We start from the raw sequence: 26,144 nt of genomic DNA, 5'->3' as shown, positions 1-26,144 counted from the left end.
TGGTGATCGATTTTTCAATGGATATTTCCAGTTTTTTCAGTAAATTTTTCTTGTTAATTCGTATTGAGAATAATCCCGGATCCCCTCCTACCTCATTCAAATCCTATTCAACTAATTTTCTATGACGTCACAAAGATGTGGAACGCTATATAAATTCTCTTCTTTAATGAAGGAAATTAAACACTGTTAGGGGCGGGGGGGTAGGGGAGGTTGGGGTAAAATGGACACTTTTGACTTTTTTAAAAATATTAGTGACGGGTTGAAATGTCCATGAAATTCAATCTTTTGTTTTTAATACAAAGAATAATTCTTTCCCTTTGTGATGAGCCTAAACTGAGCAATATTGATTCATTTGTTTATAAGTTATGAATAATTTTTAAAAAGTCGAAAGTGTTCACTTTACCCTCTTATTTGATTGAAAAAAGTCGTTAGATTCTTATTTTCATGAGGAATTTATTCTATTTCGATTCTTTCTATGAGAATTCTCAGGGATGAATTTTCCACGTTTTTAAGCTTTGATTTTTTCATGAACAAAAAAAAATGCAGCGCAATAAAATTATGCCCGAGAATTTTTATAAATAAAATTTGAGGAGAATGAGGCATTTATAAAAATGAAATGAATTGAATTGACGAGAAAAAATTGTAGTGGAAAAAGCGGAGAAAATTCATGCCCAAGAATTTTAAGAGAATAAGTAATTTATAAAAATGACATGAAAAATGAAAAATGAAATTAGAATCACGTGTGGAGACTGCGAAATTTTTAATAGAAATCTAAAAAAGCATGGAATTTCCAATAGAATTCCGCAGCGAATGCCATCTGCACCGTTCATACGTGTAATTTTTTTCATTTCTCGATTATTTCAGATTCCTGGAATGAAAAATATTGACGAGAAAATGTATCTTTCTAATTATGAGTACTATTTCCTCCTATCACTGGTTATAGTGCCAGTCTGTCTCTTCTTCAGACTGTGGTCTTGGCTCGGCTGGGAATTATTCGTCAATAATTAAATTTCACGTATAAAAACAGCAGTTGTAATATTTACAATGTTCTTCCATCATTTGTAAATTCCATACATATATATTAAAATAAATCATTGTGCGTTTCTCCTGCCAAAGTGTATAAACAACTTTTTCCTTAATCTTAAAAATTAAATTTTATATTGACTTGAAATTCGTTCTACGTCGAAACGATTATAAAAAATCAAAGATATAAATTATGTTTATTGTTATATTTTGTCTGTTATTAAAAGCTCATCCAGTCCCATTTTCCCTCGGTGTTTCCATATTCTGTATCTTGCCACATCTTTTCTCGTGATCATTCCAATGACCTGAATCGAAAATTCAATTGCATTATTATTTCCGGGAGAGCTATCATCAGAGTGAAAGTTTTAAATACCTCATGTGTGTCATTGACCACTGGTAGATGACGAAGTCCCAGGCCTCTAAACAGTCTGAATGCTCTCGGTAGTGTTGTAGACTGCGGACAGGACAATGACGATTTATCAGTTCGTAGAGATAATTCTGAATAATAAATTCGAGGATTTAAATACTACAGCTCGAACGAGTACTCACATGTTGCAGAGTATAAGGCGAGGGATTCATGAAAGGCCTCAAGTCAATGAAATACGTTTTTTCCTGCTCTGTAACCACGATCTGGTCGATTTCAGGATACCTGGGGTACTCATTGCGAAACATTTTGAGAGTCAGGTTGCTCTCCCAGTAGTCACATTCATTGAACACTTTATTCTTCAGGAGAACGATGAGTTGCGATCGCAAGATCAAGCCTCGGAAGCGTCCATAGCAATGGACCTCATCCTACGAGTTTGAAATGTTATAAGAGTGTTAGGTTTCTATTCTAATCTAAAAAATCCTGTTTTTCCACGCTTTGTCACTATATTCTATTGATTTTTTATCATAAAATATTTTTTATTGGACTTTTCTATTTAAAAAAACTCATAAGTTGCAGAATTTTGAAATAAAATCAGCAAAAACCAATACTTTAGCGAAGTGGTAAAACGGTTTAAGTCGACTTATCTCTTAGTTGAGTTTTTCAAGAATATCTCCGAATCTAGAGGAGATAATGAAATTTTCGTAATAACCTTTTTTCTAGAGCAAATTAAGTGCTACAAGAAAGGTTTAGACAAAAATTTAGCTATCTCCCTTAGATTCCGAGATATTCACTAAAAACTGGCCAATTGTCAAAATCGACTTAAACCACTTCGGTACTGAATAGAATTTTTTTGAAAAATATCGCTGTTTTTCCGGTCTTTTATAAATACAAATTTTATTATATTCTTTCGATTTTTGACTATAAAATATTTTCTATTCAACTAATATATTTAAACAAAGTCATAAGATGCAGAATTTTCGAATAAAATCAGCAAAAAATCAATAGAATGCCAATAAAATTCCCCAGTTAATCCGTTACGTTAATCTTACTCCAATAGAGGAAATAGATATCATACCTGATCCGTACTCGGTGGATCAACTACAGGAAATCCATTAAATTTGACGCACTTAAGAAGTTCGACAATGTGACCGACATTTTCGGTGGTTTTGAGCGTTACCACAGGATGGCTCATAATTTCACTGACGTAAATGTTATTTGACAGCGGAGGTGCTTCCCATGGCAGCAGTGGAATGCCGGCCATTTGGATGTGTATGTCATAGATACCCTGGCTCAAGAAAAATACGCAATAATTTCAAAACAATGAGATTTTGGATTAATTCGCAAGTCTATGTCGTACTTCGTTGAAGAAATCGCCGACCCACTTGGCCATTATGAGGACGATTATCACTGGGAGGCCGAAGGAGATGCCCTGCGTTGCTTCAATCAGAATTGCTGTTAGACTTATTGTCATTCTCACGACACCACCCAGTTGCGCAGCTGCACCGAGCAGAGCGTATTTCTTTGGCTCGAAGAAAACCTGAAAGACATTTAGTTAATTCGTGTGGATTTTCATGTCCAACTCTCTTCTTACACATGAAGGAACAGCTTTGGCTAGTCCAGATCCCAAGAGTCTACCCCAGGCCGAACCAATGAGAAGAGTTGGGATGAAGAGGCCACTTGACATTGACAGACCAAATGTGAAAACAGCCAGGAAGAAGTACAGCAACACGAAAATAGCTAGGGTTGCGTCATTATGTGAACCTGTGAATAAAATACGTTTGAATATATTCAATAAACCTGCATTCGATTGAGAATTCCATGGAAATTGTTTTAGAATTCTTCTGCACTCAAAAGAATTATTTGTTTTCGGTGTCATTAACTATTTGAAATTACATGACTGTGTTGTGGGATTCTTCGACAGATATTCAATAGAAAAGTCGATAAAGATTCGTTTTTATGCAATTTATTCTGTTGCTTGAAAATTTATTCTATTGAATAATTTTTTGACGTGAATTTCCTATTTTTTTTTTTCATTTTGAAAACAAAGATGATGAAAAAATCCAGTAGGCCGCACTTGGAATATTCACATTGCCAAGAATTTCAATATATTATTCATTTAAATTTATTTAGTTTAATTTACTTGAATTCCTATTATTCCTCATCTCAAATTTACTTTGATAAATATTGATTCTCACCTTTCGAATCATGAAAAAGTGACCTGACAGTGCTTTCAGGTGTTTGAAACCAAAGTGCTGCCACAGCGCTGTACTCCCCCTCCTTACAAAACATCTGAACAGCGTATTTCCTACGATCCGGGCCCAAAGGCTTGCAGTCGTTGACAAAATAAATCATGAGGAAACCGATTGTCGCTGACATCACAGCGACGAAAACAACCTCAACAATTTTCCACTTCTTTGCGCTGATATATCTCAATCTGATGCAGGTAATTTTGTAGTTTATGTGGTTCCACAGGGCCCCCAAGAGTCCGCCAACAGTACCCACCATCATAAACAGGGGGATTTCGTAGATTTCGTAAGGTAGAGTTTCGAATTTTCCTAGGTTCAAAAGACCAGGGTATGAAAGCTCTCCTGGGTGGCCGTAGTATGCACTCAGCACAACGTTTAATGTGAAGGTGGATATCATGCTGGCGAAAAATGTTCGCCACGTGAGGCTTTGATTGAAAAAACTGGCTCCTTCTTCGGTACTGAATAATACTCCGCCTGTAGAATTTCAGTCGTTTTTATCATGTGTTACAATGTACATTTGAGAAAATGTAATTCCTTCGGATTTTAATTCCACTGCTAGTTCATTATAAATTTTTATCTTTTTTTCGATTTCTGTTGAAAATAATGCATTTTTAATGGAAAATTTTAGGATAGAATATTTTATAGAAAAGAGTTACTAAATGTTAATTTTTCTTACTTTGCAAATTTTTCCACAGAAATCCTCGCGCAATAATTTTTAGAGTTCTGTTTCGTCGATTTTGGAATGAAAAACGACAAAAAAAACAGTAGAAAATACTTAAATAATTTATGAGCAAGACTATCGACGAAAAAAATTCCGAAGGAATGAATCATAAAAAACATCTATCCACTTTTTTAAAATCAAAATTTCTGCCATGAAAGAGGTGAAATTTCAGTTAGAAATCGTCAAAAACAAAGAAAATTCTTATATAATTCTAATAAAAATCCCAGCCCTAGGTTTACGTGTTCCATTCTTTGCGCTCAATCCCCAAAACTTACCAATTGGAGCCCCGAAAGCTGCCGACACTCCAGCGGCTGCGCCTCCAGAAACAAAGTCTCTCTTTTCATGATCTTCTCTGAAGTATTGAAAAATCTTTAAATCTTTCTTGAAAGTCGTGCTCTTCCCTTGAGATATGCCGGCCGCAACGACTGCTCCAGCATGAATCATGGGGCCCTCCTTTCCCCCAGCGAGTCCTCCAACCACGGTCGATATGACACCGAGTATTTTCACTGTCAGAGTTTTTATTCTCACAACCCGCGGAACTTTGATACCATTGAGATAGGATTTCACTTGGGGAATCCCACTCCCAGCGGCGACAGGTTCAACGTATGTTACAAGTATTGCACCGATTAGGCATGGGACTATGTTCAATACCACCCACATGCAGTAGGGAAGCCACAGGCAACGGTCCTTCACGCAATTGTCAACATCTGTTCAAGTCACTGCAAGCTAAGGATCAATCTCGTTGACTGACGCATTTCGATTAATTCTCGTTTTATTCGTTCTTCAAAAGGATACATGACTTCAAGGCCCCATACTTGACGGCGGACAGCTCTTCAATCGATATATCGACGAAACATGCTATTAGAGCGGTTAATATACCGATCAACAAGAAAATAAACCATCTTGCGAAGTTTTTTCTCACTACGTATTTGTAGCCTTTCTTTCGCTCTTCATCTTGAAGCAAGTGGTTTTCGCACAGATCGTAATCCAGACTCTGAAATTTTTTATTATTGCAGTAGCGAAGTGGTGAAACGGCGCAAGTCGACTCGTCTCCCAGTTGAGTTTTTGACGTGGATACGTCTATAGTTTTTGACTATACGTCTATAGTTTCAATCTGGGGGGTCGTTTTTGGAAACGGTCCTTATGTGTAGCACCATATCTATCGGAATTCTAGAAAATTCTAGACATTTCGAGGTAGTTCGAGAAATTTCGTGAAATTTCGAAAAGAATGAAGGAGTTTCTAGAAATTTCGAGGGAATTCAGGGAGTTTCCAGAAAATTCGAGGGAATGCAAGGATTTCTAGGAAATTCGAGAAAGAAGGAGAAACCATGGACGTATCCACGTACAATTAGGGGAGAGTGGGGTAAAATGGACACTTTACCCCACCTGCCTTTTGTTTTAATTACTCATAACTCAGAAACAAATTTATCAATTGAGCTCAGTTTAGGCTCATCACAAAGGGAAAGGTTGTTCTTCGTAATGAAAAAAAAAAAATTAAATTTTATCAACATTTCATCCCGTCATTATCATTTAAAAAAAAAGTCAAAAGTGTCCGTTTTACCCCAACCTCCCCTACAGTTGTATCGACGGTACAGCCTCTTGCAATTTCGAGGAATATTTCGGGCTCTAAGAGAAATGCGAAATTTTCCTAATTAGGGTAGGGTGGGGTAAAATGGACACTTTAGACTTTTTTAAAATTATTCATAACAAAGAAACAAATTTATCAATTGAGCTCAGTCTAGGCTCATCACGAGGGGGAAGAATTGCCCTTTTTATTGAAAAAAAAATGATGCAATTTCATTAACAATTCAATAAGTCATTAGCATTTGAAAAAAAGTAAAAAGTGTCCGGTTTTCCCATTGTCGCCTATTCTCAAAAATTATGAAAACAAACATTGTTTTCGATTGTTAATTAGGGGTCGTTATCACCAAGAAGATGACGCGAATCCAAAAAAAATTACCTCATAATTAGAAGATATGAAATTTGTAGCACCGGGTTGAAATTCATTGTTATTCACTCTGTGCGACTGCCGATATGAGACACTTTCGATGAGGCTGTCAAACGTATTGTTCCCATCGTAGCTCGTGCTCTGGGAAAAAAATTAAGATTGCACGTGTCTGAGTTTTGACAGCTACATTGGAGGTTATGGTCCTCTGTTTTGATTTTACTAGCAAAACACGAAAGAAGTTGCCCATGTTTTTCCCTTCAGATACAATCCAAAGTGCATGAATGAAACATTTACCCTGAATCGCACGTTGACATCGTCATTGGAGTACGATGGAAAATTATTTCTGCGTTGAGATTTGTAAAGTCTCTCCTCTTCAGTACTCGACTCACGCCCCTGAAGCGCTCCATCCACTTCAGTCTCTTCCGAGGTTATCAGTCCTTCAGATTCCATTATATTTTGGAATATTACAACGAATTAAATCATGCATTCGCTATCTAAAGAAGAAACTACGAATTCACTTAAGGGTTGTTAAGGTTATTGTCATATTATTCAAGAGCCACTCGATGAGTCGCATTTGTTGGTATTATAATGCCACTTGTTATATACTGTAAAACGTGAGTCACACTGACTGTGACGCACACATTCTCTATCTCCTGTGAATGGCATTGTACTGGCGGGCGAGTTTGCCTCTGGATAGTGTAGTACACATAAATATATTGTGCGCTCCAACGTATTCGTAGGAAATAGTCCAGTCAATTCGGATGTTGACCCTTACTAACAACAGCTGGCAATGAAAAAATACCAATCGATCCGTAAAAATGCCCTGAACAACATATCAAAATGTTTAAACATTGTTTCAACCGGCAGGTATTCAAATTAATTAACAACTATCGACTTTATGTAAAATTGCATTCGTGGAACAACGCAACGGATTTCAGAGGGATACATAGTTCCGCTGATTCAATTCGTGATTTCGAACAGACAAAAAACCCATTCCACGTATTAAGCCGTTGAACCATTTTTTTTTATATCTGGAATAAGTCTGGACGGCTGTGGCACATCATAAATAATTAGATATTAGGACGATTAGTATGAAAAACATTAAATAGAAAACATGACGATGACGCATTCGCGATAATATTCGGCAGGAGTTCCGCTAGAATATTGACATTGAATTTTTTTCTTATCAATTTCTGTTGAACATTCTGCAATCTTATCGCATCTATTTTTTTAAGTCGATGTGAGATTCAAAGACAGATAGGGGAGGATGGGGGAAAATGGACACTTTGGACTTTTTTTAAATTACTCATAACTCAGAAACAAATTCATCAACTGAGCTCGGTTTAGGCGCATTACAAAGGGAAAGAAATGTCCTTTGCATTGAAAAAAAACTATCGAATTTCATCAACATTTCAAGCTGTTATTAACATTTGAAAAAAAGTCAAAAGTGTCCATTTTACCCCAACCTCCCCTAGATGTTGATTTTTTTATAAAAATTATTTCGTTCTGATTTTTTGAGAGACACGGGCAATTCAATTTTTTAAAGTTTTTTTCATCCATTTTGAGATAAAACAGCGCAAAACTTATGCTGGAGCGTCATAAATTAGAGAGAATAATTTGTAGGGAAAGAATGAACAGAAATATACATAATACATATATTTGTTATGGATAGAAGTCGACCAAAAATGCTGTATAGCACTTATATGTACAATATATGCTGCATATACGCATCTATATGTTGAATATATGTCATATATACATCATAGATTTATTTATATGTTCTACATATATAATTTTCCGTGCGGGCCCCTCCCAGTTAACAATTTACCGGTCTTACTGGGGACTTTTAGATGACATCAGTAAAAATTCATTAGCGAAGTGGTAAAACGGTTCAAGTCGACTTATCTCCCAGTTGAGTTTTTGAGGAATATTTCCGAATCTAAGGGAGATGGCGAAATTTTCGGAATTACACTTGTTGTAGCTTTTGATCGGCTCTACAAAAAAGGTCATAATAAAAATTTTGTCATCTCCCCTAGATTCCGAGATATTCATTGAAAACTGGTCAATACTCAAAATTGACTTATACCATTTTACCACTTCGCTACTGAATTGTTCCCTGGGCTATAAGAGATGACAAATAACTGTCATTTTTTCTCAGAAAATCGTGGCAATCATAGAGGGGGGAAAGGGGAATAGTGACGTTATAAACAACTCGTCATACGACATGTCAAGTGGCGCATTTGCATCTCTAATTGTTCTCAAAAGCTCGACGAATCCTTGATATCCCGAACTTCCAGAAACAAACTGAAAAGTGTGTAGAGCGACTCGAGACGAGTTTCCGGCTTGACAGGAATGTCCATGAGACTACAAACAATATCAACAAGATGTGGAAGATCGCAATCAAATTTCGTCAAGTCCAACTGAGCGTCGTTGAGTTTATTCTCGACTTCAGGCGGCCACTGCTGCATGAGACTGTCAATGTCGGGCATGGGATCGCTCAGCCTCACGGCCGGAGGGTGCTTGCTTCGGTGCAGCATACTCAAATCGTCGATCCACTTCTCGATGGATTTCGGGTTCTTCTCTGCCTCCTCTATTCGCTTTATTACCACCTGTTGGCGGGGATCTGCACTTTTACTCTGACTCCGCAGTTGCAAGTGCAAAACCGCGGGCTCTGACTGGTTTGCGCACGGCTCGTCCAGTACGATCAATCCGACTTTGTTATCAACTCCATCGGGGCGGGAGACCTTTATGAAGGCGTCGATATCCCCGACTGCTGGTATGAAATCTGATATGTATGGCGCGAGTTTGTAACTGAGCTCTATCTTCTGGGGGGTGTATCTGAAATAATTTGGGTAAAGTTTATTTATGCTCAACGTTTTAGTGCGATTTTGGAGGATCACACACAAAAATTGAGATAAATTAAACTCTGATTAGGGGATTTTACGGTTTCTCGAGGAAATTTTAGACGTTTTCATCTATAAAATAAAAGAAAAGGAATGGATAAAGCCAGGAATTCATTGCGATGGGTAAAGGAATGGGAATGCATGGGTGATTTGACATTTCGTTAGTGTGAATTACCCGCAAAAGAGATATTTTACGTTTTTTCTTCGAACTCTAGAACTCTCTGGAGGTCTATTCAAATTCTTCGGAAAATTCTGTTCCCATTTTTTACAATTTCTGATAACAAAGTCAGTAGATTTTCCCCTTTCTGTGTGATTTATTAATCATTTCCTTGAGGTTTTTTGAATATAAAAATTCTTGGCTGTGAATTTTTTTTATCTGTATTTTGTTTCTCATTACCAAAAATTTCTGTATCGTTGCAACCGCATAAATTTCATAGAGAAATCAACAGATATTAAATTCTTTCTATCAAATATCTATTGTAACATCACACTGAAAAATTGTATACTTTTGAGTAGAATTATAGTCGAATTCTATTCAGTAATTAATCTGTCTAATTAGTGAATTAATGAATTAGTGAAGTCTAGTCGACGTAATCAGAATTCCAGTTGAATATCAATAGAATCCCCAAACATTTTCACATACAAGTAAGATTTCATTCTTCCTCATATTTTTGTGTGCGGGAATAACGATGCAATATCCACACCTCGTAATATTCTGAAACAATTCTCTGACTTCTGCGGATACATCGAGGTCCTCGAATTCCTTAGCATTGTATAATTCAATAGGTTTCTTGACATTCGTCCCTTGTATATCGTCATCATCGCTCTCCTCACTGTCCGATGGGTCACTACCGACGCCGACCGCCTGTTGAAATGAATTTCCAGGTGGCGAAATCCTAGAGACAATTATTTTTTAACCCTAATTGGTCATCATATGAGAACTTGCGACTTTGGTCACCTCCGCAGGGAATCGCCACCGTGTTATTTCGGCCCGAGCGTTGCCGAATTCACTCTATACTGCCCGGGCGCGTTTAGCGAGACTTCGGCAACGTCGCACAACGGGCAATTTCATTTAACATGGGAAAAAATTGCCCGTCTGTTAGAAATAATTTTTTTTCTTCAGGAATTGTGGATATAAATAATTTTAAAAAATATTATAATTTTCTAGACACTTGAATTGACGCATTCCAATTTTTTAGGATTTTTCCGCTCAGCCAGTCAATGGTAAGAAAAAAAAATCTACCTTCTGCGGCGTTTTCCTCCTCTGGTGACCAACTAGGGTTAAATTATAGTACATTAGAGTACAAGGGCACAAATTTCGTTTTTAACGAATGTGTAGTTTACAGGCTGAGCCGAAGGCGAGGTCTGTACACACATTCGTTGAAAACGAAATTTATTACCGAGTGCTCTATAATATTTTATGTCAAGTCGTGCAGAAGTCGAGTTTTGAGCACGCGAAGCGCAGCGTGCGATAAACTCGACTTATTGCACGGCGCGACATAAAACATTTTTTTCAATTATTCAAATCTCTTAAAAATTTTATAATTTTAAAAATTATTTCATTTCATCAACAATTGAATGAGCTTTTAACAATTGAAGAAAAGTCTAAAGTGTCAATTATGCTCCCGCCACCCCTCGGATCCACTCACATTCGAAAAGCCGGTCTTTCCGGCGAATTCATTTCCAGATCGTCACTGATATCACTCGCCGCATTTTTTGAAGTCTTCATTGCAGACCCTCGGCGGCTCACTGGGCTCTTAATCTCTTCGGCGTTTCTAACAATAATGCTCTCGTCGAATTTAGAGAATGCACTTATCGGCGGTGGTGTATCCTCTTCTCCGCTGCTTCTCTCGTCAATGTCCATAATTTCTGACGGTTCTAGATTAAAATATAACTCGCGGCATTTCCCGCGATCCGGGGGAATCTGTTACTAATTGATTACTTGATTTTTGGGTAATGAACTCGATGGAGTCGGTATCGTATTGAGTGACTGCTAATCGCGAGACTGAACTCAGTTTGTTTCAATATGGAGTATTCGTCCGTTACCATGGTTTCACTCATGGATCAATGCGGTCGTTTCTATTTTTGCCGGCTCAGCCTTAATGTTTCCAATCTTCGCGTTTGTATTAAAATATGAATAATTGGAAATATTCAGAGGGATATTAAATCAGTGGATAATTTTATCGTGGAGTGAAATGCGCGTGGAAAATTCGATATTCAAAGACAATTCTGTTAGAATTCATTTAGAACTCTATAGGAAGTCTGCTAAAATCCTCTTTTGAGCAGTTGCTATTGAAAATTTTACAACTTTGAGTTGAGTTTTTCAAAAGTTATCTAGTTCCAAAAAGTCAATAGATCTTGATTTTTTGTTTAATTCATTCTGTTGAAATTTTCCTTATGTTTTTGTTTGAATTTCAAAATAAAATAAAACACGCACGAAAAAATTTTATAGAAAAACCTATCGAATTCGTTAGAAAATTCTATTGAATTTCTATTAAACTTTCTATTAGTTTTTGGCTGATTCTATTGAGATGTTCAATAGAAAAAGTCAACACAATTCGATTTTTCTATATAACTGATTCTTTTCATATATTTACTATAGAATTTGCTCGACTCGAATTTTCTACGTTTTTTTCATTCCATTTTTCTTTTTTCTCATCAAGAAAATCAAACCAAAAAACTTAGAAAATTTGAGCCGAGGGAATTCTATAGATAATATCTCAATAGAATAAGTTATATAGAAAAATTGAATTCTATTGGCTCTTTCTACTGAATATTTTCTATTGAACATTTCAATAGAATTGGCCAAAAACTAATAGAACAATTCAATAGAAATTCAATAGAATTTTCCGACGAATTCTATAGGTTTTTCTATTAAATTTTTTCGTTCGTGAAGTACAATGGCATAAAGATGAAAATTTTATGCCTAAGAATTTTTACAGGAAAAATCTTGAGAGAAAAATTTATCATATGGAAAAATCAAAATCAGCGCAAAAGATTAATATTTTCAATGAAATTCGAATAAAAAGCGCAAGGGCTGTCATTCAAATTTGTTCATTGACTACTGTGAATCCTATTCACATGATAGATATGTTTTTGTGTCCCTTGTCAAAATATTGCAATGAATGTCCGAGAAATGAAAATTGGAAGGATCAAGTCAACCGAGGCATAATAAACGAAGGATTGCATTAAGGATTCAGGTTCCTTCTAGGGAGATATGAGATTGTGACATGCAGGCATGGCCTCGTGAATATTTGAATGCATTCGACGAAGCGAGCGTATGATAATGCAATCACCTGCTGAAATCCAATTGGTGAATTATTTTGAGTTCAGAGTTCATGTACTCATGAGGTTTTGCGGTTTTATTGAGAATTAGTGAATTATTTTAATGGAATGTTAAGAATATCTTCAAGCTGCGATGTCAATTTAGGCCATTTTCAAGTCATTTTCATGTCTATCAACTGTGAACTAGTTTGTTCATGTCTTACAAATATTCTAACACTAGCAGATATTCGTGTAAACTGAATAATTCTTCCACTATAGTCTCAGCGTCATGTGCACGAAGAGAAAAGTTGGAGAAAAATTATCTAGAAAATCTCGGTAAATTTTTCTATGCGAAAGGTAATCGCGAAGCGAAATGTAATTCAATGAAAACAAAAACTTTTTCCGTACTGACCTTCAGTTTTCCTCGTCCGGGGATTGGTATTGGCCCTTCCCCAAACTCGTAAAAGTGAAAATCACTACGGAAAAATATAGTTCACGACTAGTGCCATGGGGTTCTTTACTCGCGTAGAGTTGGCGTCCGAGCCGAAGGCGAGGACTGGCCAACCATGCGATTAAAAAAAACCATGACACTCGCCCTGTGGAGGATATTTTACGATTCGTTCGGTAAAAAAATCATATATGAGGATGCAAAAATTACACTCATAGAAAAGATGAACAGATTGCTGTTACGAGGCTTCTTAGCTATTAATGCCATTTGTCAACTGTTAATATTCCGGGTAAATTTTACAGTTTCAGGACAAATTACACTCGTCAGGAAATTTTCCGGAGCCAGCGAGACAAATTCACTATTTGTCTCGAATTTTTTTCTTTCGACATCGCTGCACGAAACTCGACTTGTTTCGTAATTTTTCTCCAACTTTTTTCTCCGTGCAATATTCTTTTATCAATATTTTGTTTCAGGTAAAGGAACTGTTGCAGCGGTTAAAAATTCAGACATCCGGAGGATGCCAGGAATAATTAGGAATATTGCACCAACAAGTAACATAAAATTCAATCGGGAGAGTGCCTGACGCAGATATAATAGAGATTCTCGGAGATGTATATCTGTGTTATCTGTATCGATGTACCAGCCGAATCAACTCCGCCTGAAGTATAGGGGAGGATGGGGTAAAACGGACACTTTAGACTTTTTTAAAATTATTCATGACTCAGAAACAAATTGATCAATTGAGCTCACTTTAGGCTCGTCACAAAGGGAAAGAATTGTTTTTTGTATTGAAAAAAAAATTATTAAATTTTATCAACATTTTATTCAACCCCTTATTAACATTTTAAAAAAAGTCAAAAGTGTCCATTTTACCCCATCGTCCCCTAAAGGTTTTATGATACGGAATTCGGTAACATTGAGAATATGTACATCACCGTTATACACTGAATGCGCTCAATAAATAATAATAAATAATCCGGAAATGGGTGATTTTTTACTGAGATACTTCTGTCAATAATTCTGTCACCAAACCTGAGAAAAGCATTCATATCATTTCCCATAGAAACATCTTGTGTTAGCAAACTTGATCGCATTTGGTTATTAGAGGTGGTGCACAAGGACTATGTTTAACTCCAAATGAGAATGCAGGCGCTTTGTCTAAGTTGACGGGATCGTAGGGTCCAGGACTGGCGCATTTGATTCTATCAGCAGGCCGGGCGCGTAGGCTGAAGGCTGGAGCACGCGGCTTCACCATGTCCACCTTAATCAGTCCTGGTCCCGGGCCGCAGTCGTTTCGGCCAGAGGGAAGGCGTGCACCCCTGCACATTGTTGGTGATTCAGAGGAAAATTAATTTTGATTTTCACGAACATGTCACTGGTTTTCATAAGTCTATCACTATTAAGGCGTGCACATTGTTGGTGATTCAGAGGAAAATTAATTTTGATTTTCACGATCATGTCACTGATTTTCATCAGTCTATCACTACCCAGGGAACAATTTTTACGGATGCCATCTAAAAGTCCCCAGTAAGACCGCGAAATATCCGGAAAGTTACCGCACTGAGAAAAAATTTCTAATACCTAGACCATATTCACTTGAGAGAAGTAAATTATTTTCAACGGTTTAAATTCTGAGAATGTTTACAGTCCACGGAACTCGAAGGAATTCTCATTTATCACTACCCGGAGAGAAATGTTCAGTAAAAATTACGGAACTCACAATTCACTCACCGATTACGGAATCGACTCAGAAAATTTAAGTGACGGTCTCGTAATTTTTCACAAGAGATTCGGATAAAAATTATGGAACGCTCCGGAAAAATTCCGTGACAGTTCCGTAAAATTTCCTACAACCACATTTCGCTCCGGAATTACGCAATAGATACGTAATTTTTATTGAATATTTCTCTCCGTGTATCGTTGCTCATTATACCATGAATATATTCCATATCGAAATATTGGAACTGCGTAACAAAAAAATCATGAAAACAATAAATTGTAGATTGTAGATTGCCGATTCTTCTGTGCGATTTGAGTGAGTTCATTTGCGACAAAATTATACTTGAGTACAAGAATATTTTAAAGCGAGACCTATCTCGGGCCACGTGAGTTGAGATGTCAGGGAGAATTAAACAATTGAAGAAAAATTATAATACTTGTCTCAAGAAAATATGTTTCAGATATTAGAATTTTTCTTTCTCAGTGCGGTAAATTGTGAGCTGGGTAATAATCTATCACAGGCGTTGACTAGAGTAACCCTGATCATCAGTTATTTTTGTCTCTGAAAATTAATGATAAAATCACTGAATCCCAGAATTTTGCACTCACTGAGTTTCATAATCGTGAATTCGTAATGTTTAGGTATAAATTTTTGAAAATCAAAACTTTTTTTCTCTGCGCTGATATTTATTATTTATTTTTTATAGTCCCAGTAGCCTAGGGCAGTTATAGGCTCAAATGAAAAGGGAAAAATCGAAAAATGGGGAATATCTGAGCGGGATGAAGATGAATAAAAGAAATTATCGGTAAAGATAAAAATACGTCGTACATGGTGAAAGCAGGGCCGTTGAGGTCTCTCGGAATGTAGTACGGTCCAGCCGAGACTAATCCCCCTCGAGCTTTCGTTCGCCATTTTATTGAAAACGCCGGTGTCGGAGTGTACGGAGGTATATTATAAGGACCAGGAGTGCACTCGTATTCTTGAAGAGAAGAGAATCGATGTTACGTTCGAAAATAAAGTCAACTAAAATTAGTTTTTCAGAAATTTCTCTCTGTGTACTCTATTTTCGTGGAAATGAGTGATCTTCACCCACGAAAAAAATTTATAATAGGGAAACTTGGCGAATTCGCTGGGCAATTCTATTGGATTTCTATTGAAATTTTTATTGAAATATTCGATAGAATATATTCTGTAGAAAAAGTCAATAGAATTCGATTTTTCTGTACAACTCATTCTATTGAGATTTCTATAGAATTTCCTTGACTCAAATTTTCAAGGGTTTTTTCATTCTATTTTTCTTTTCTTTTCATCAAGAAAGATAATAAAACTTGGAAATTTTTGTGCTGAGAAATTTCGTGCAAAGTCTCAATTATCGGTTAAAACTGAATTAACAACTTTTTCCTTTGAGTAGCATTCCGAGGGAAAACCCTTGTGCTGGTGGAAACTCTGGTCGATATTTCGGACCGGGTCCATCAGCCGCGATATATCCTTTCAAACTCTTCCCAAGAATCGAAAAAGCTGGATTACGGTATTTTGAGAAACAATGGTCATCATACCCGACGAGCGGTTTCAGTTTGTACCTCGGGCCAGGACCTGTGTAAGGGTTTTAGTCAGGACATGTTCTATTTTTCATCGGAAAACAGTAATTCACCTTGGAATGAGCAAATCGCTCCGGATTTTTTCGCAGTGTTTGATTCTTCCGGGTTTGCTTTGTTTCTCTTTTTGGAGGCTTTAGTTTGACTCCTTTGCGACATATCGGTTTTCAACTAGGAATTTTTATCCAAAAAAATTACAAGGTTTGGAGGTTGAAAAAGATAATATTGAATTTTGTTCGTGTCAAATCTATTGTGAGTGAAGTTGACTTCGAATTTGGAAAGCTATTCTTTTGTATTCAAGAAAACTAGGAGCAGGCGAAGAGAATTCCACAAAAAATTAATGTTTAATGACCTTAACAGTGGGATAAACAGAAAATTGTATACAAAAACAGGCGCAGGGATATTTACTTACGAAAACTCCTTATTCCGCAGATTCCGCAGGACAAACTAATTTTCCGTAATAAAAAAATCAATATTTATTAATTGCTCATTGTATTTATGAAAATAATTCATTGAACTTAATGAATAAAATGAACAAATGAAAAAATGAAACGATTAGGCTCAGTTTCACCAACTGTTTTCTGCACGAAGAAAACGCCTCGTCCATTTTTCATGTAAACCCCCTAATTTTTCAAATAAATTCTCTGTCTGTGGAGTGAATGAAGAAGACAAAACCTAAAGTGTCTGTCCGAAGTGTTCTCTAAATTTTCTGTCTATGGGGTGGAGGGAAAAGAGAACAAAAACACAAGGGATCATCTGCCTGAAGTATTCTTTATCTCAATTTCCAATATGTACATTTCAGAAAATAAAAAAAATTGAAACTGTCTAGATTAATTGATAGAACTCTCGTCAGAGTCTTCACCAGCGGAATTATCAGAATCATCAAATCTCTCATCATCATCATCATCATCTTTGGACACCATCAAAGATTTTAGTTTCTCTAGCAAATCATCTCGAGACGGTGGAGGCTCGTCAGCACCTCCAGGATGATCAGTACCATCATCTCCATCGTTCGTGGTCCCCTCAGGTGTCTCAACCTCTTTATCACGACTCTTCTTCTCACCTGTAAAATAATTAACCCAATGAAAAATCAATTTTTCTCGTAAATTCGTGCGTACAAACCTCTTCTATTCATGTACCGAAGAAAAGTTCTTCTCTTCCTTTCGGATAGAGTTTTCAAAAGAAGCCTGAGCTCTCTGTCCAGCTTGACGGTTTCCCCTGGAGTAACTTCTTTGATAATTTCTCTCTTCTCATTACACTTTGCGCAAACCTCGTGCTTGAGAGCACATGGTCCACACATGATGTGATAAGCATGTTTAACACATTTTTGTTGACACTTGGTGCATGTGCTAGCTGCCTTCAGTGGTTTATACTTCTTATATTTTATCTTCCATTCAATAATGTTCTTGCACTTTTCACAGACATTCACGACTTGTATGGTATTTATTTTCTTCGTTTTGGCCGATGTGTCGTGAAGAGTGTTCTTGAACGCATGTGTATTCTGGTATTTCTGGGAACGAGACCGTTCCACATTTCCCCTCCGACAACTCATTTTTTAGGGAAATGGTTTTTTTTAATTCTGGATTTTCTATTTTTTAACTTTCTGATAGGGACAGTTATTTTATTCTGTTTTTATAGTTTAGTGGAAGGGCTCAGGAAAGTTTTTATGATAGACGTCAGATCTAGACAGACTTAACCTCTGTGTGATGTGGGTAACGAACGAACGGCTTGTCACTGGCTGCCTACCGCCAACACAACAACACAGCGAGTGGCACCATTGGAGGCAGGGGTTCGAGCAATCCCCGCATTACAAACTGTTCGATGTTCATTTAGATGTTTGTTTCTGTCGAAAAAAAAAATAATACTCTTGGAATTCTATGCAATATCTAATAGAATCCTATTATACATTCATTTTTTTTTCTATTCTCACTGAATATCATGACATCTCATCGTTTTTTAATAAATAGTTGTTTTCAAAAAATTATAAATCTTTATAAAATTAATAATGCTTGGATATACGTTTTTCAATTTTTTTCTTGAATTTCATAATTAAAAAGAGAAGGATACGCGGAGAAGATGAAGATATTTTTCGCTTGAGAATCATTTAATAACTATTTGTTTTAAAAAAATTATAAATGTTTTACTTCTTCGACAACTCATTTTGTCGCTATTTCTGCTGTAAAAATTCTTGAATTTACGTTTTTCAAGTTTTTCTCTTGAATTTCGTAATTAAAAAGGAAAAGGATACGCGGAAAAAATGAAGATAATTTTCGCTTGAGAATTTCTAGAAGAAAAATCGTAAGGGATGGTTATGGTATGAAGTAATTAAAATAACTTCCAATGAAATTCCATAGGATTTCAATTCATTTTAAAGATAGTCAAAAGGCGAAGGGGAGGTTGGGGTAAAATGGACACTTTTGATTTTTTAAAAATATTAGTGACGGGTTGAAATGTTGATGAAATTTAATCTTTTTTTTTTCAATACAAAGAACAATTCTTTTCCTTTCTGATGAGCCTAAACTGAGCTCTGTTAATACATTTGTTTCTGAGTTATGGATAATTTTATAAAAGTCTAAAGAGTCCATTTACCCTACCCTCCCCTATATGAAATGGGAAAAATTGCAGTACTCGGGATTTTTCTTCACCAAAACGTACTTTTAAAACGAGAATTTCCATAATTGATTTCCCCCCGTTTACCCGAGATTTTTTTATTACCTCTGGATGAACTTCCCGTTTCAAAATTTCCAAAATTAAAATATCCGTGTGTCGTCATATCCCGTGAAAGATGCAAATATGAATTACGAATTAAACCGAAACTGCCGCCCATGTCAATTTCCTCTCGCTCACAGCGGAATTATTCTTCATCAGTTTAATTATCACATCAAAGTGAAATTCCCGAAAATAAATTGACAGAAATCCTGCATTCTGTCATTCAAGCTGATTTTTAATCAAGAAAAATTTGAGGTGAGCTAAAAATGGAGTCTATGCAGTATCTGTAAGTGATGAAGCCATTAGTGATTCCTGAGATAGTGAGGGATCAATCGAGGATATAACCAATAATTTATACGTTAACCAGGGATGCGAGTGTGAGAGAAACGGAGACGGCAGCATCCGGAGTGAATTTCCCAGTTCCATAGCGGTGTGAGTGTGCGGTCATCGATTTCCAAATTAAACTCATTTGATAATAGTCCTAGGAGTCACCTTTTCCACCTTTTTATCTTCATTTTCGATAAAGTGAAGGGTGACGGATATGTATACTATACATATGTGATATCGTCGACGATTTGCAGTCTGTGGGGTCATTTCAGGTCGAAAGTTCGCCAGGGCAAACTATACATAGAATATCCCTCAATTTTCCTCTTCCACACCGGGTCTGACAGGTGAAACGAGCGTAAAATATTCACTGTTACTTTGCGCGACCGACTGTCAATCTGTCAACTATTCCACCAGTTTGGGGCTTGCTTTGCCGCGTCTCAATCTTCTTCTGATGTTTTATACATTCACCGAGTGTACAGTGAATATGCATTAACAACAGCAGTCGAAATATTAGAGTGTCAACGATTTAAACTTGTTATGAATGCCAGACAATGTCAGGGATATGTGCAAAACAATAGCCATCAGACATGTAGTCAGTCGGAACCGCGGAATGCTTTCAAAGTATTAATATTGCACGTCTCACAATTATACGGGCATTTGTAATTATCGAACTGCGGCAGTCGCATCACCTGCGGATCGCCGCTCCGGAGACAAATGGAATTTTATTAATTCACGATGCTTATTATAATTATTTTTCGGAGCGATCGAATGAATATTTAACGGGAAAATTGGCTTCAGTCAGTGCAGGAAGTGACTGTGGAAGAAGATAAATTAATGGTGACGATGCTCTGTAATTCTGTTTTTTTTTTTGAAAATAATGAGTTACAATAATTTGAGGAATTACGAGCTCTTGTCAAGTCTTATATCATCCTGTTAACAATTTACCGGTAAATGTCCCGATATTTGCCGGTCTTGCCGCGGAATTTTAGATGGCATCCGTAAAAATTGTTACCTGGGCATTAATTGAGGTTTCGAAATTTAAATATTCGAAGCATTCGCGCTGGTTTGGGGGGAATTATGTATTTATGACAGGAGAGGAGAGTGAATCAAGAAAAGCCTCAATTTCAAGAGAAATTAATTCGCGTATTTCAGATATTATTCAGATTTTTTATTAAATGCGCAGCGGGGTACATGGGGGAACACAAAATTAACAATTAAAACAAAAATCAAGAATCATACCGAAACATTTTGGAAATTCAATCTATGTTGACAGAACTTTTACGAGTTTCAAACTAAATTTTTCGTTTATTCTACCAGTTTTACAATACCGAATCGCAATTTTTAGGATGTTCAAGAGTAAATTGTTTGTTACTCGCAATTTACTTTTGAATATAGTAAAAATTGCGAGTGAGGTGGGGATGTGCCCATACTGTGTTCCCACAGTAAAAAATAATTTTATATTTTTTCCGGGTAGGGAAAAACAAACATTTTATTAGAAGACATAAAGTTCTTGGTATGGGTTGTAGTTTTTTATACAGTTTACAATATACTCGTGGCGTTGCATGAGAATAAAACTTATGGTGAATTAAATAATGGGATGTTCGAAGAACTCAAATAATCGTACTTAATTGTCAAAACGGTGATTTGACGATTAAGTGGTATTGTTCATCTCTTCCAAGATCCCGTTATTTATTCTATTATTATCATCCATGGAAATGGATAAAATCATGAATAATATTTATGTTTGTGTAGTACAGGTTAATTAAACCACTGTAATCACGAAAGTTTGGCAAATTTGATGGTAATATTCCACGCAAATGTGTCACAGTGAAAAAAACATTTTTTTTTTAAAGAGATGTCATTGATTTTCATGAATTCATCCAGAATTATCAGGCATTCGTCATTATTAAATTCAGTGGCTGGAAAATTCGGATTTTGTCGCCAATTTTCAGTGACATTATCACTAATTTCCAGTGATATTGTCACTAATTTCCAGAGATATTGTCACTGATTTGTAGACACTCATTTCTAATTTATCAGTGTAATATCATTGTTTTTTAATTATCCCTCTCTAATTTTTATAAATCTATCTCCAAATTTCAGTGATAAAAATCCCTGATAATCAGGGTCATTCAAGTCAGCCTCCAATACCACCAACAATTGGTGATATAATCCTGAAAATCAATGACATGTCCTTAAAAATCAAATAATTTTTTCTCCGCACTAGTAAATTTACGAACGCTTGTTGTATGATAACATTTGTAGAGATTAAGTTATTCATGAAAGATTTCCTCTTTATTTTGCTGCAAATTATGTAGACAACATAATTATGTAAATATTTAAAAATCGTCTTGCATGTAGATTAATCCAACAAAATTATCGATAATTATTACTCAAGCAGCCAGTAGATACTAGGCACATGTATATGTAGAAAAGCTCGAACATACCCCGCTGGAAGCTACGCTTTCGTGATTATGATTATTGCCCGAAAGCCGATATCATTAACAAGGCTTTCTGAGCAACAATCAAAAGCATAAAGAGCGAACGAGGTTTCTTGAATGCCGCTGGAGCCGGTTGTTCATCTGCAAAATAAAAAAAAATTATAAAAACCAAAAAGGTAGAATTCCCCGAACATTCTATAATAAAAACATGAAACATAAAAATTCTCATAACAGAATTTATTTTATTTGCGATTATCCGGTGGGAGAGATTGCAAATAAAATCCCCAGTCCTTAACTTCTTTATTAAAAACATTCTTGAATTCTTTCGTGAATGTATTTCTGACAAACAAGTTCAATTTTTCTGACTTTGACACCTTTATTTCAGTCAAGAACAAATTAAACTAATCTTTGCCTGCAAATCCGCTCAACAACCGTTCGATTCAAATGCCGACGGAAGACATGAGCGGAAAATTCCTCTAGCCACTGAATTCTAAAAGAAAAAATGTCCCTTTGCTCCGGAAATATTCTTTTAAACGACTTTTATGATCCTAAAACCTCTAGCTCCATATTCACAACTAGTTGAATCTAATCAAACAGAAAACCGCGATTTAGAGAGAAATATCTCGTCGCGCTGAAACCGAAGAGATGTAAGCTTCCGGAAATTTCTACCACTTACATTTCCGTCAGCGCAACGATATATTTTCAGTGAATAAAAGCTGCGTCTAATGTCTATTCAAACCTCACGATCACAAGTACAATTTTTGAATTGCAAATGTAAATTAGTACCTTCACTCGTTAAAATTATTTGAAATAATGTTGAAAGCCACTGAAATGAAACAAATACCGTTGGGAAATTTCACACTCAAGCGAGGGGATGAAAGTGACTCTGAACGTGATCGAAGATACAGATGCTCCTGAATGGTATGTTCCGCTAAACAACTATTTGGATTGGTATCGCAGAGACGAATGATGAAGGCCAGCGAATGCGGAAAGGGTTGATCTGGTCCACGGAGGAAAGTGGGGGAGGAGAACGGATAAGTGATATGGGAGGGTTGGATCGGAATCGGAGGGAGGAAACGGATCGTAGAGTCTGCGCAGGACCAATGTCGGAATTTACACCGGGCTCTCCCTTCGCTGTGTCTGTCCATTAACTGTTCTAATCTCCGTAATTTGACAATTGGTGCAAGCAGTGTGAGTTTCACGGAAGACTAACGGGATAATGTCAATCATTTGGTTAATGCTACCAGGTCAATGCACCCGAATCCGTGCAGAGGATGCGCTGTCTTAAATATTTTACGGGGGAGGACGGAGAGGGTTGATTTATTTATTTTGTCAAATTGTGAATGTCTTGTCAAAGGGCTTTCTGGGTAGAATCCAACGAATTTGTCGTTTGCATTTGTCGAGTGTTTTTCGCGACTATTTTGGGACATTCGTCAGTAATCGTTAATCTTTTACGGGGGAGAATGCATATTGCTAATGAGTTTATCGGTATTTTTTTTATATTCATTTTTCAGCGGATTCAACAATATTGGAGTTGTCTCACGGTTCTTTTGGAATATACTATTGGAAAAAATTGAATTTCATGAGCAGTTTAGTAGTAATTTTTTCAGGAGAGCGACAATTAATTCAAATTTAAAATTGGCGACGAGAATTGTTGTAGTTGAGTAAATTTTCAATCAAAGGATGAATATTAAGTAATAAATTACACTTTTTTTTATTAATTGAAAAATAGAGAGTATATTTACCAGGATTTTTATGATTTCTATTAATTTTCATGGAATAATTGAACTGAAATCGACAGTCCTCGTTGGTTTTTTCATTAAATTGTGAATTTTCAATGACCCTCTTCCTAGAAATTTCAGTAAAACTGTCTCTTGATGATAATTTTCAAAAAATTTATTAGCTTTTCAGACATTTTTACCAAAACTCGACTGAAATTACCAATATTCTTAATGAAAATCTCACAAAAATATTTCAATTTTTAATTTAGATTAATTGTAAATTTAAGAATATATTAATTTGTATTTTTCGGATTTCTGGGAATTTTCATGGAATAATTGAACTAAAATTTACATGCCCATTGATTTTGTCTTCAAATTTTGAATTTTCAATTTCTAAATGCCTCGAAATTTCCGTAAAACTGTCACTTTATAAAAATTCTCAAGAATCGCATTGGCGTTTTCGGAATTAACAAAAATTCGAAGAGAATTAGAATCTCAAAATATTCTATTTTTTAGTCTAATGGTAATTTCTCTATTCATTTTTGTACATCAAATTAAATTCTCCATATGTAAGACAGGATCTTTTTACCTAATCCGATCCACGAGTCTCTTAAGCGGACATCTGAGTGCTGAGAACCGGACATATGTGCTCCTCGAAAATAAAAAAAGTACATCGTTCGAAGGGAGAGAAAAATCACGTTAACAAACGCCCAATTCCACAAGTACTATTTCAATTTCTTATCTCGAGAAATAAATCATTGAACAATTATAGAAATGGAGAATGCACTTGTATTCGCGCGGTCATGCAATCTCGTGATTTTTCGTCTCCGCTTCCTCGTTATTCCCCGTGTTTCATCCTATTTAATACTGTGAAGAGAGAAATACACGAAAACGAGAAAATTATATTCCGTGATGTGATCAAGTTGCACGCGTGCAACTGAAGCATAACGTGGATCTGTAAAAAAATCAGATAGCATTTTTTTCAGCGCCTCGTAATTTTTTTTTTAATAATTTGCCTTTGTCCCGGGGAAGAGAGTTTTGAGATCGCGAAAAAGAAAGCATGAATTCGAGGTAAACCGACATCATGAGCTTCACGCTTCACTTGCTGCTTCGTACGCTCGAACGCTCGACCGGAGTGAATTACAGACGTTTTCTTTTCGTTCCGTGAAAAATCAGGCAATAACGCGCGAGGGTTCAGGAGAGAAGAAGATGCACTGCGTACACCTTCATTATACTGGTATAACTTTTTTCAACCGAAGATGAAATACGGTTGGTGAGAGGACGATTATTCTTCCAGGAATGTTGGAGGAAGGGCCATGCTTCCCATAATAAATTGTGAGAGTTGCCGATATTCTCGTGAGATAACGTTTCTTTCAAGTTCTTTTGGTGTTTTCAATTTCAGTTTCAATATGGGCTCATACTTTCATACTTTTATTGGCGAAATTAATTCAATTCTTACGGCGTATTTCTTGGGTTAATAATGGTCAACAAAGGCGATGTGCAATAGCGATCCATACACTCACCTTTTTGCATTGTAGTGCTCTTCAGTGACAAAAAAAGCAAAATGAAATAAAATTGTATAACAATCGTGGCTGAAGAATCAAAATATGATGTGTAATGGTGAATTTCTGTTCTCAATTTTTTTTCTCTTGTTTTATAGAAAATTATTGTATTTTTTTTCCCGAAATTACTAGTGCGCTTCTTGAGAATTTTTAACAAATTTAGTTCCACTGAAATTTCAAAGAATTTAATTATTAAAAATTCACAATTTGTAAAAAAATCAATTAAAAGTGCAAATTCCACGACAATTAATAGAAATCACGATTAATCCGGTTGATATATTCTTAAATTTTTAATTAATGGGAATTTTTAATTAATAATAAATTTAGGGGAAATCAGTACGAAATATTTGTTTTGATTTGAAAATCAAATAAATTGAGATATTCTCACCTTTTCGCTTTTTAAAAATTTGAAATCTCATAGTTGTTCAGTGGATTTTTAAATTTCATTGTTTATCCCCGCATTAAATCAAATTTAATGTTCTCCTAAAAATTAATACTAAACGGTCCGAGAAATTTCATTTTTTCAACTTTGAACTAATTAAAAAACTAAAAAATTGTGCAAAATAGAAAAGCTGAATTTTCATACCGGCTCTAGTGGACTGGTCCATATATTCGCCAATGTATGACCGTTTTTTAATTTCCCCTGGTGTTCATCTCTGCACTCGATGTAACTACCCGTGCCGCAAACTCCAACAGCGGATGTGAAAATTAGAAAAAAGACGAATATTTTTATCGAAATCGTTCTGAAATCAACGAGAGTTGAATTACCTTTACTGAATTATCTGCGGGTCCTGCCACGAAGAGGTGCTCGACCCCATGACAAACACAGTGTCAGTTTACTCCCTCTCAATTTCTTCTCTGAATCTGAACGTCCCCCACCTTGCTCGCGGTCTATTACCTCATCCCCACCCATTTTACCATTATTCTCACAGTATTAGTTTAATGTTATCCAGCGCGATATTGGATGATGATCTCGTGCTATATCATTATACCAGGTCCAATCCGCAAATTGGCGGGCGCTCCCGAAGTGAAATCACTTCATTTTTTATCTAATTCGCTGAGAAAAAAATTTAATTCTGCCCATCAAATTTATTTTAGAGGAGAGGGAGAAACGATAGTCTGAAATTTTGTATGGAAATTATGGACATT

General features: G+C 36.1%; 4 protein-coding genes across 5 annotated transcripts; all 4 read right to left on the bottom strand.

Annotated features, from left to right (window-relative positions):
• Positions 1-1,016: 1,016 nt before the first annotated feature.
• LOC107041295 (H(+)/Cl(-) exchange transporter 7) lies at positions 1,017-6,952 on the bottom strand. 2 transcript variants are annotated; one of them, XM_015261823.2, is made up of 11 exons: positions 6,600-6,952; positions 6,318-6,446; positions 5,153-5,351; positions 4,633-5,064; positions 3,586-4,110; positions 2,982-3,151; positions 2,748-2,927; positions 2,466-2,675; positions 1,573-1,815; positions 1,397-1,477; positions 1,017-1,328 (listed from the first exon to the last, which is right to left on the bottom strand). In XM_015261823.2, the coding sequence occupies exons 1-11, from the start codon at positions 6,753-6,755 to the stop codon at positions 1,227-1,229; spliced, it is 2,427 nt and encodes an 808-aa protein (XP_015117309.1). In that variant the 5' UTR covers positions 6,756-6,952; the 3' UTR covers positions 1,017-1,226. The 2 variants fall into 2 exon arrangements, with proteins under 2 accessions (XP_015117309.1, XP_015117389.1); XM_015261903.2 differs by lacking the exon at positions 6,318-6,446.
• A 1,457-nt stretch (positions 6,953-8,409) lies between these two features.
• On the bottom strand, positions 8,410-11,213 carry LOC107042005 (intraflagellar transport protein 46 homolog). Its single transcript, XM_015262891.1, has 3 exons — positions 10,858-11,213; positions 9,913-10,104; positions 8,410-9,143 (listed from the first exon to the last, which is right to left on the bottom strand). The coding sequence occupies exons 1-3, from the start codon at positions 11,070-11,072 to the stop codon at positions 8,564-8,566; spliced, it is 987 nt and encodes a 328-aa protein (XP_015118377.1). The 5' UTR covers positions 11,073-11,213; the 3' UTR covers positions 8,410-8,563.
• A 2,782-nt stretch (positions 11,214-13,995) lies between these two features.
• LOC107044628 (outer dense fiber protein 3) lies at positions 13,996-16,394 on the bottom strand. The gene is made up of 4 exons (XM_015266924.1): positions 16,292-16,394; positions 16,036-16,233; positions 15,469-15,619; positions 13,996-14,239 (listed from the first exon to the last, which is right to left on the bottom strand). The coding sequence occupies exons 1-4, from the start codon at positions 16,392-16,394 to the stop codon at positions 13,996-13,998; spliced, it is 696 nt and encodes a 231-aa protein (XP_015122410.1).
• Positions 16,395-16,987: 593 nt separating this feature from the next.
• Positions 16,988-17,987, bottom strand: LOC107041082 (uncharacterized protein C9orf85 homolog). Its single transcript, XM_015261503.1, has 2 exons — positions 17,358-17,987; positions 16,988-17,298 (listed from the first exon to the last, which is right to left on the bottom strand). Exons 1-2 carry the CDS (start codon positions 17,785-17,787, stop codon positions 17,066-17,068), a joined length of 663 nt encoding a protein of 220 aa, XP_015116989.1. The 5' UTR covers positions 17,788-17,987; the 3' UTR covers positions 16,988-17,065.
• Between the last annotated feature and the right edge of the window lie 8,157 nt (positions 17,988-26,144).

Source organism: Diachasma alloeum, unplaced genomic scaffold (genome assembly GCF_001412515.2).
Source record: "Diachasma alloeum isolate Michigan unplaced genomic scaffold, Dall2.0 Dall_scaffold_00176, whole genome shotgun sequence".
In the NCBI taxonomy this organism is placed as follows: Eukaryota; Metazoa; Arthropoda; class Insecta; order Hymenoptera; family Braconidae; genus Diachasma; species Diachasma alloeum.
The sequence above is the reverse complement of the archived record's forward strand: the minus strand, read 5'-3'. Positions and strand labels throughout refer to the sequence as shown.

Excerpts from the sequence above, each read along its gene's own strand:
- LOC107041295 (XM_015261823.2), bottom strand. The coding sequence starts at position 6,755 with ATGGAATCTGAAGGACTGATAACCTCGGAAGAGACTGAAGTGGATGGA. Across the intron at positions 6,447-6,599 it reads ATGTCAACGTGCGATTCAGG|AGCACGAGCTACGATGGGAA; the intron begins GTAAATGTTTCA and ends TTTTTTTCCCAG. Across the intron at positions 1,329-1,396 it reads TGGTCAATGACACACATGAG|GTCATTGGAATGATCACGAG; the intron begins GTATTTAAAACT and ends TTTTCGATTCAG.
- LOC107042005 (XM_015262891.1), bottom strand. The coding sequence starts at position 11,072 with ATGGACATTGACGAGAGAAGCAGCGGAGAAGAGGATACACCACCGCCG. Across the intron at positions 10,105-10,857 it reads GAAAGACCGGCTTTTCGAAT|GATTTCGCCACCTGGAAATT; the intron begins GTGAGTGGATCC and ends AATTGTCTCTAG. Across the intron at positions 9,144-9,912 it reads TTGTTTCAGAATATTACGAG|ATACACCCCCCAGAAGATAG; the intron begins GTGTGGATATTG and ends AAATTATTTCAG.
- LOC107044628 (XM_015266924.1), bottom strand. The coding sequence starts at position 16,394 with ATGTCGCAAAGGAGTCAAACTAAAGCCTCCAAAAAGAGAAACAAAGCA. Across the intron at positions 15,620-16,035 it reads AATGCTACTCAAAGGAAAAA|AATACGAGTGCACTCCTGGT; the intron begins GTTGTTAATTCA and ends CTTCTCTTCAAG. Across the intron at positions 14,240-15,468 it reads AACGGCCCTGCTTTCACCAT|GGGTGCACGCCTTCCCTCTG; the intron begins GTACGACGTATT and ends AACAATGTGCAG.
- LOC107041082 (XM_015261503.1), bottom strand. The coding sequence starts at position 17,787 with ATGAGTTGTCGGAGGGGAAATGTGGAACGGTCTCGTTCCCAGAAATAC. Across the intron at positions 17,299-17,357 it reads TCGGTACATGAATAGAAGAG|GTGAGAAGAAGAGTCGTGAT; the intron begins GTTTGTACGCAC and ends ATTATTTTACAG.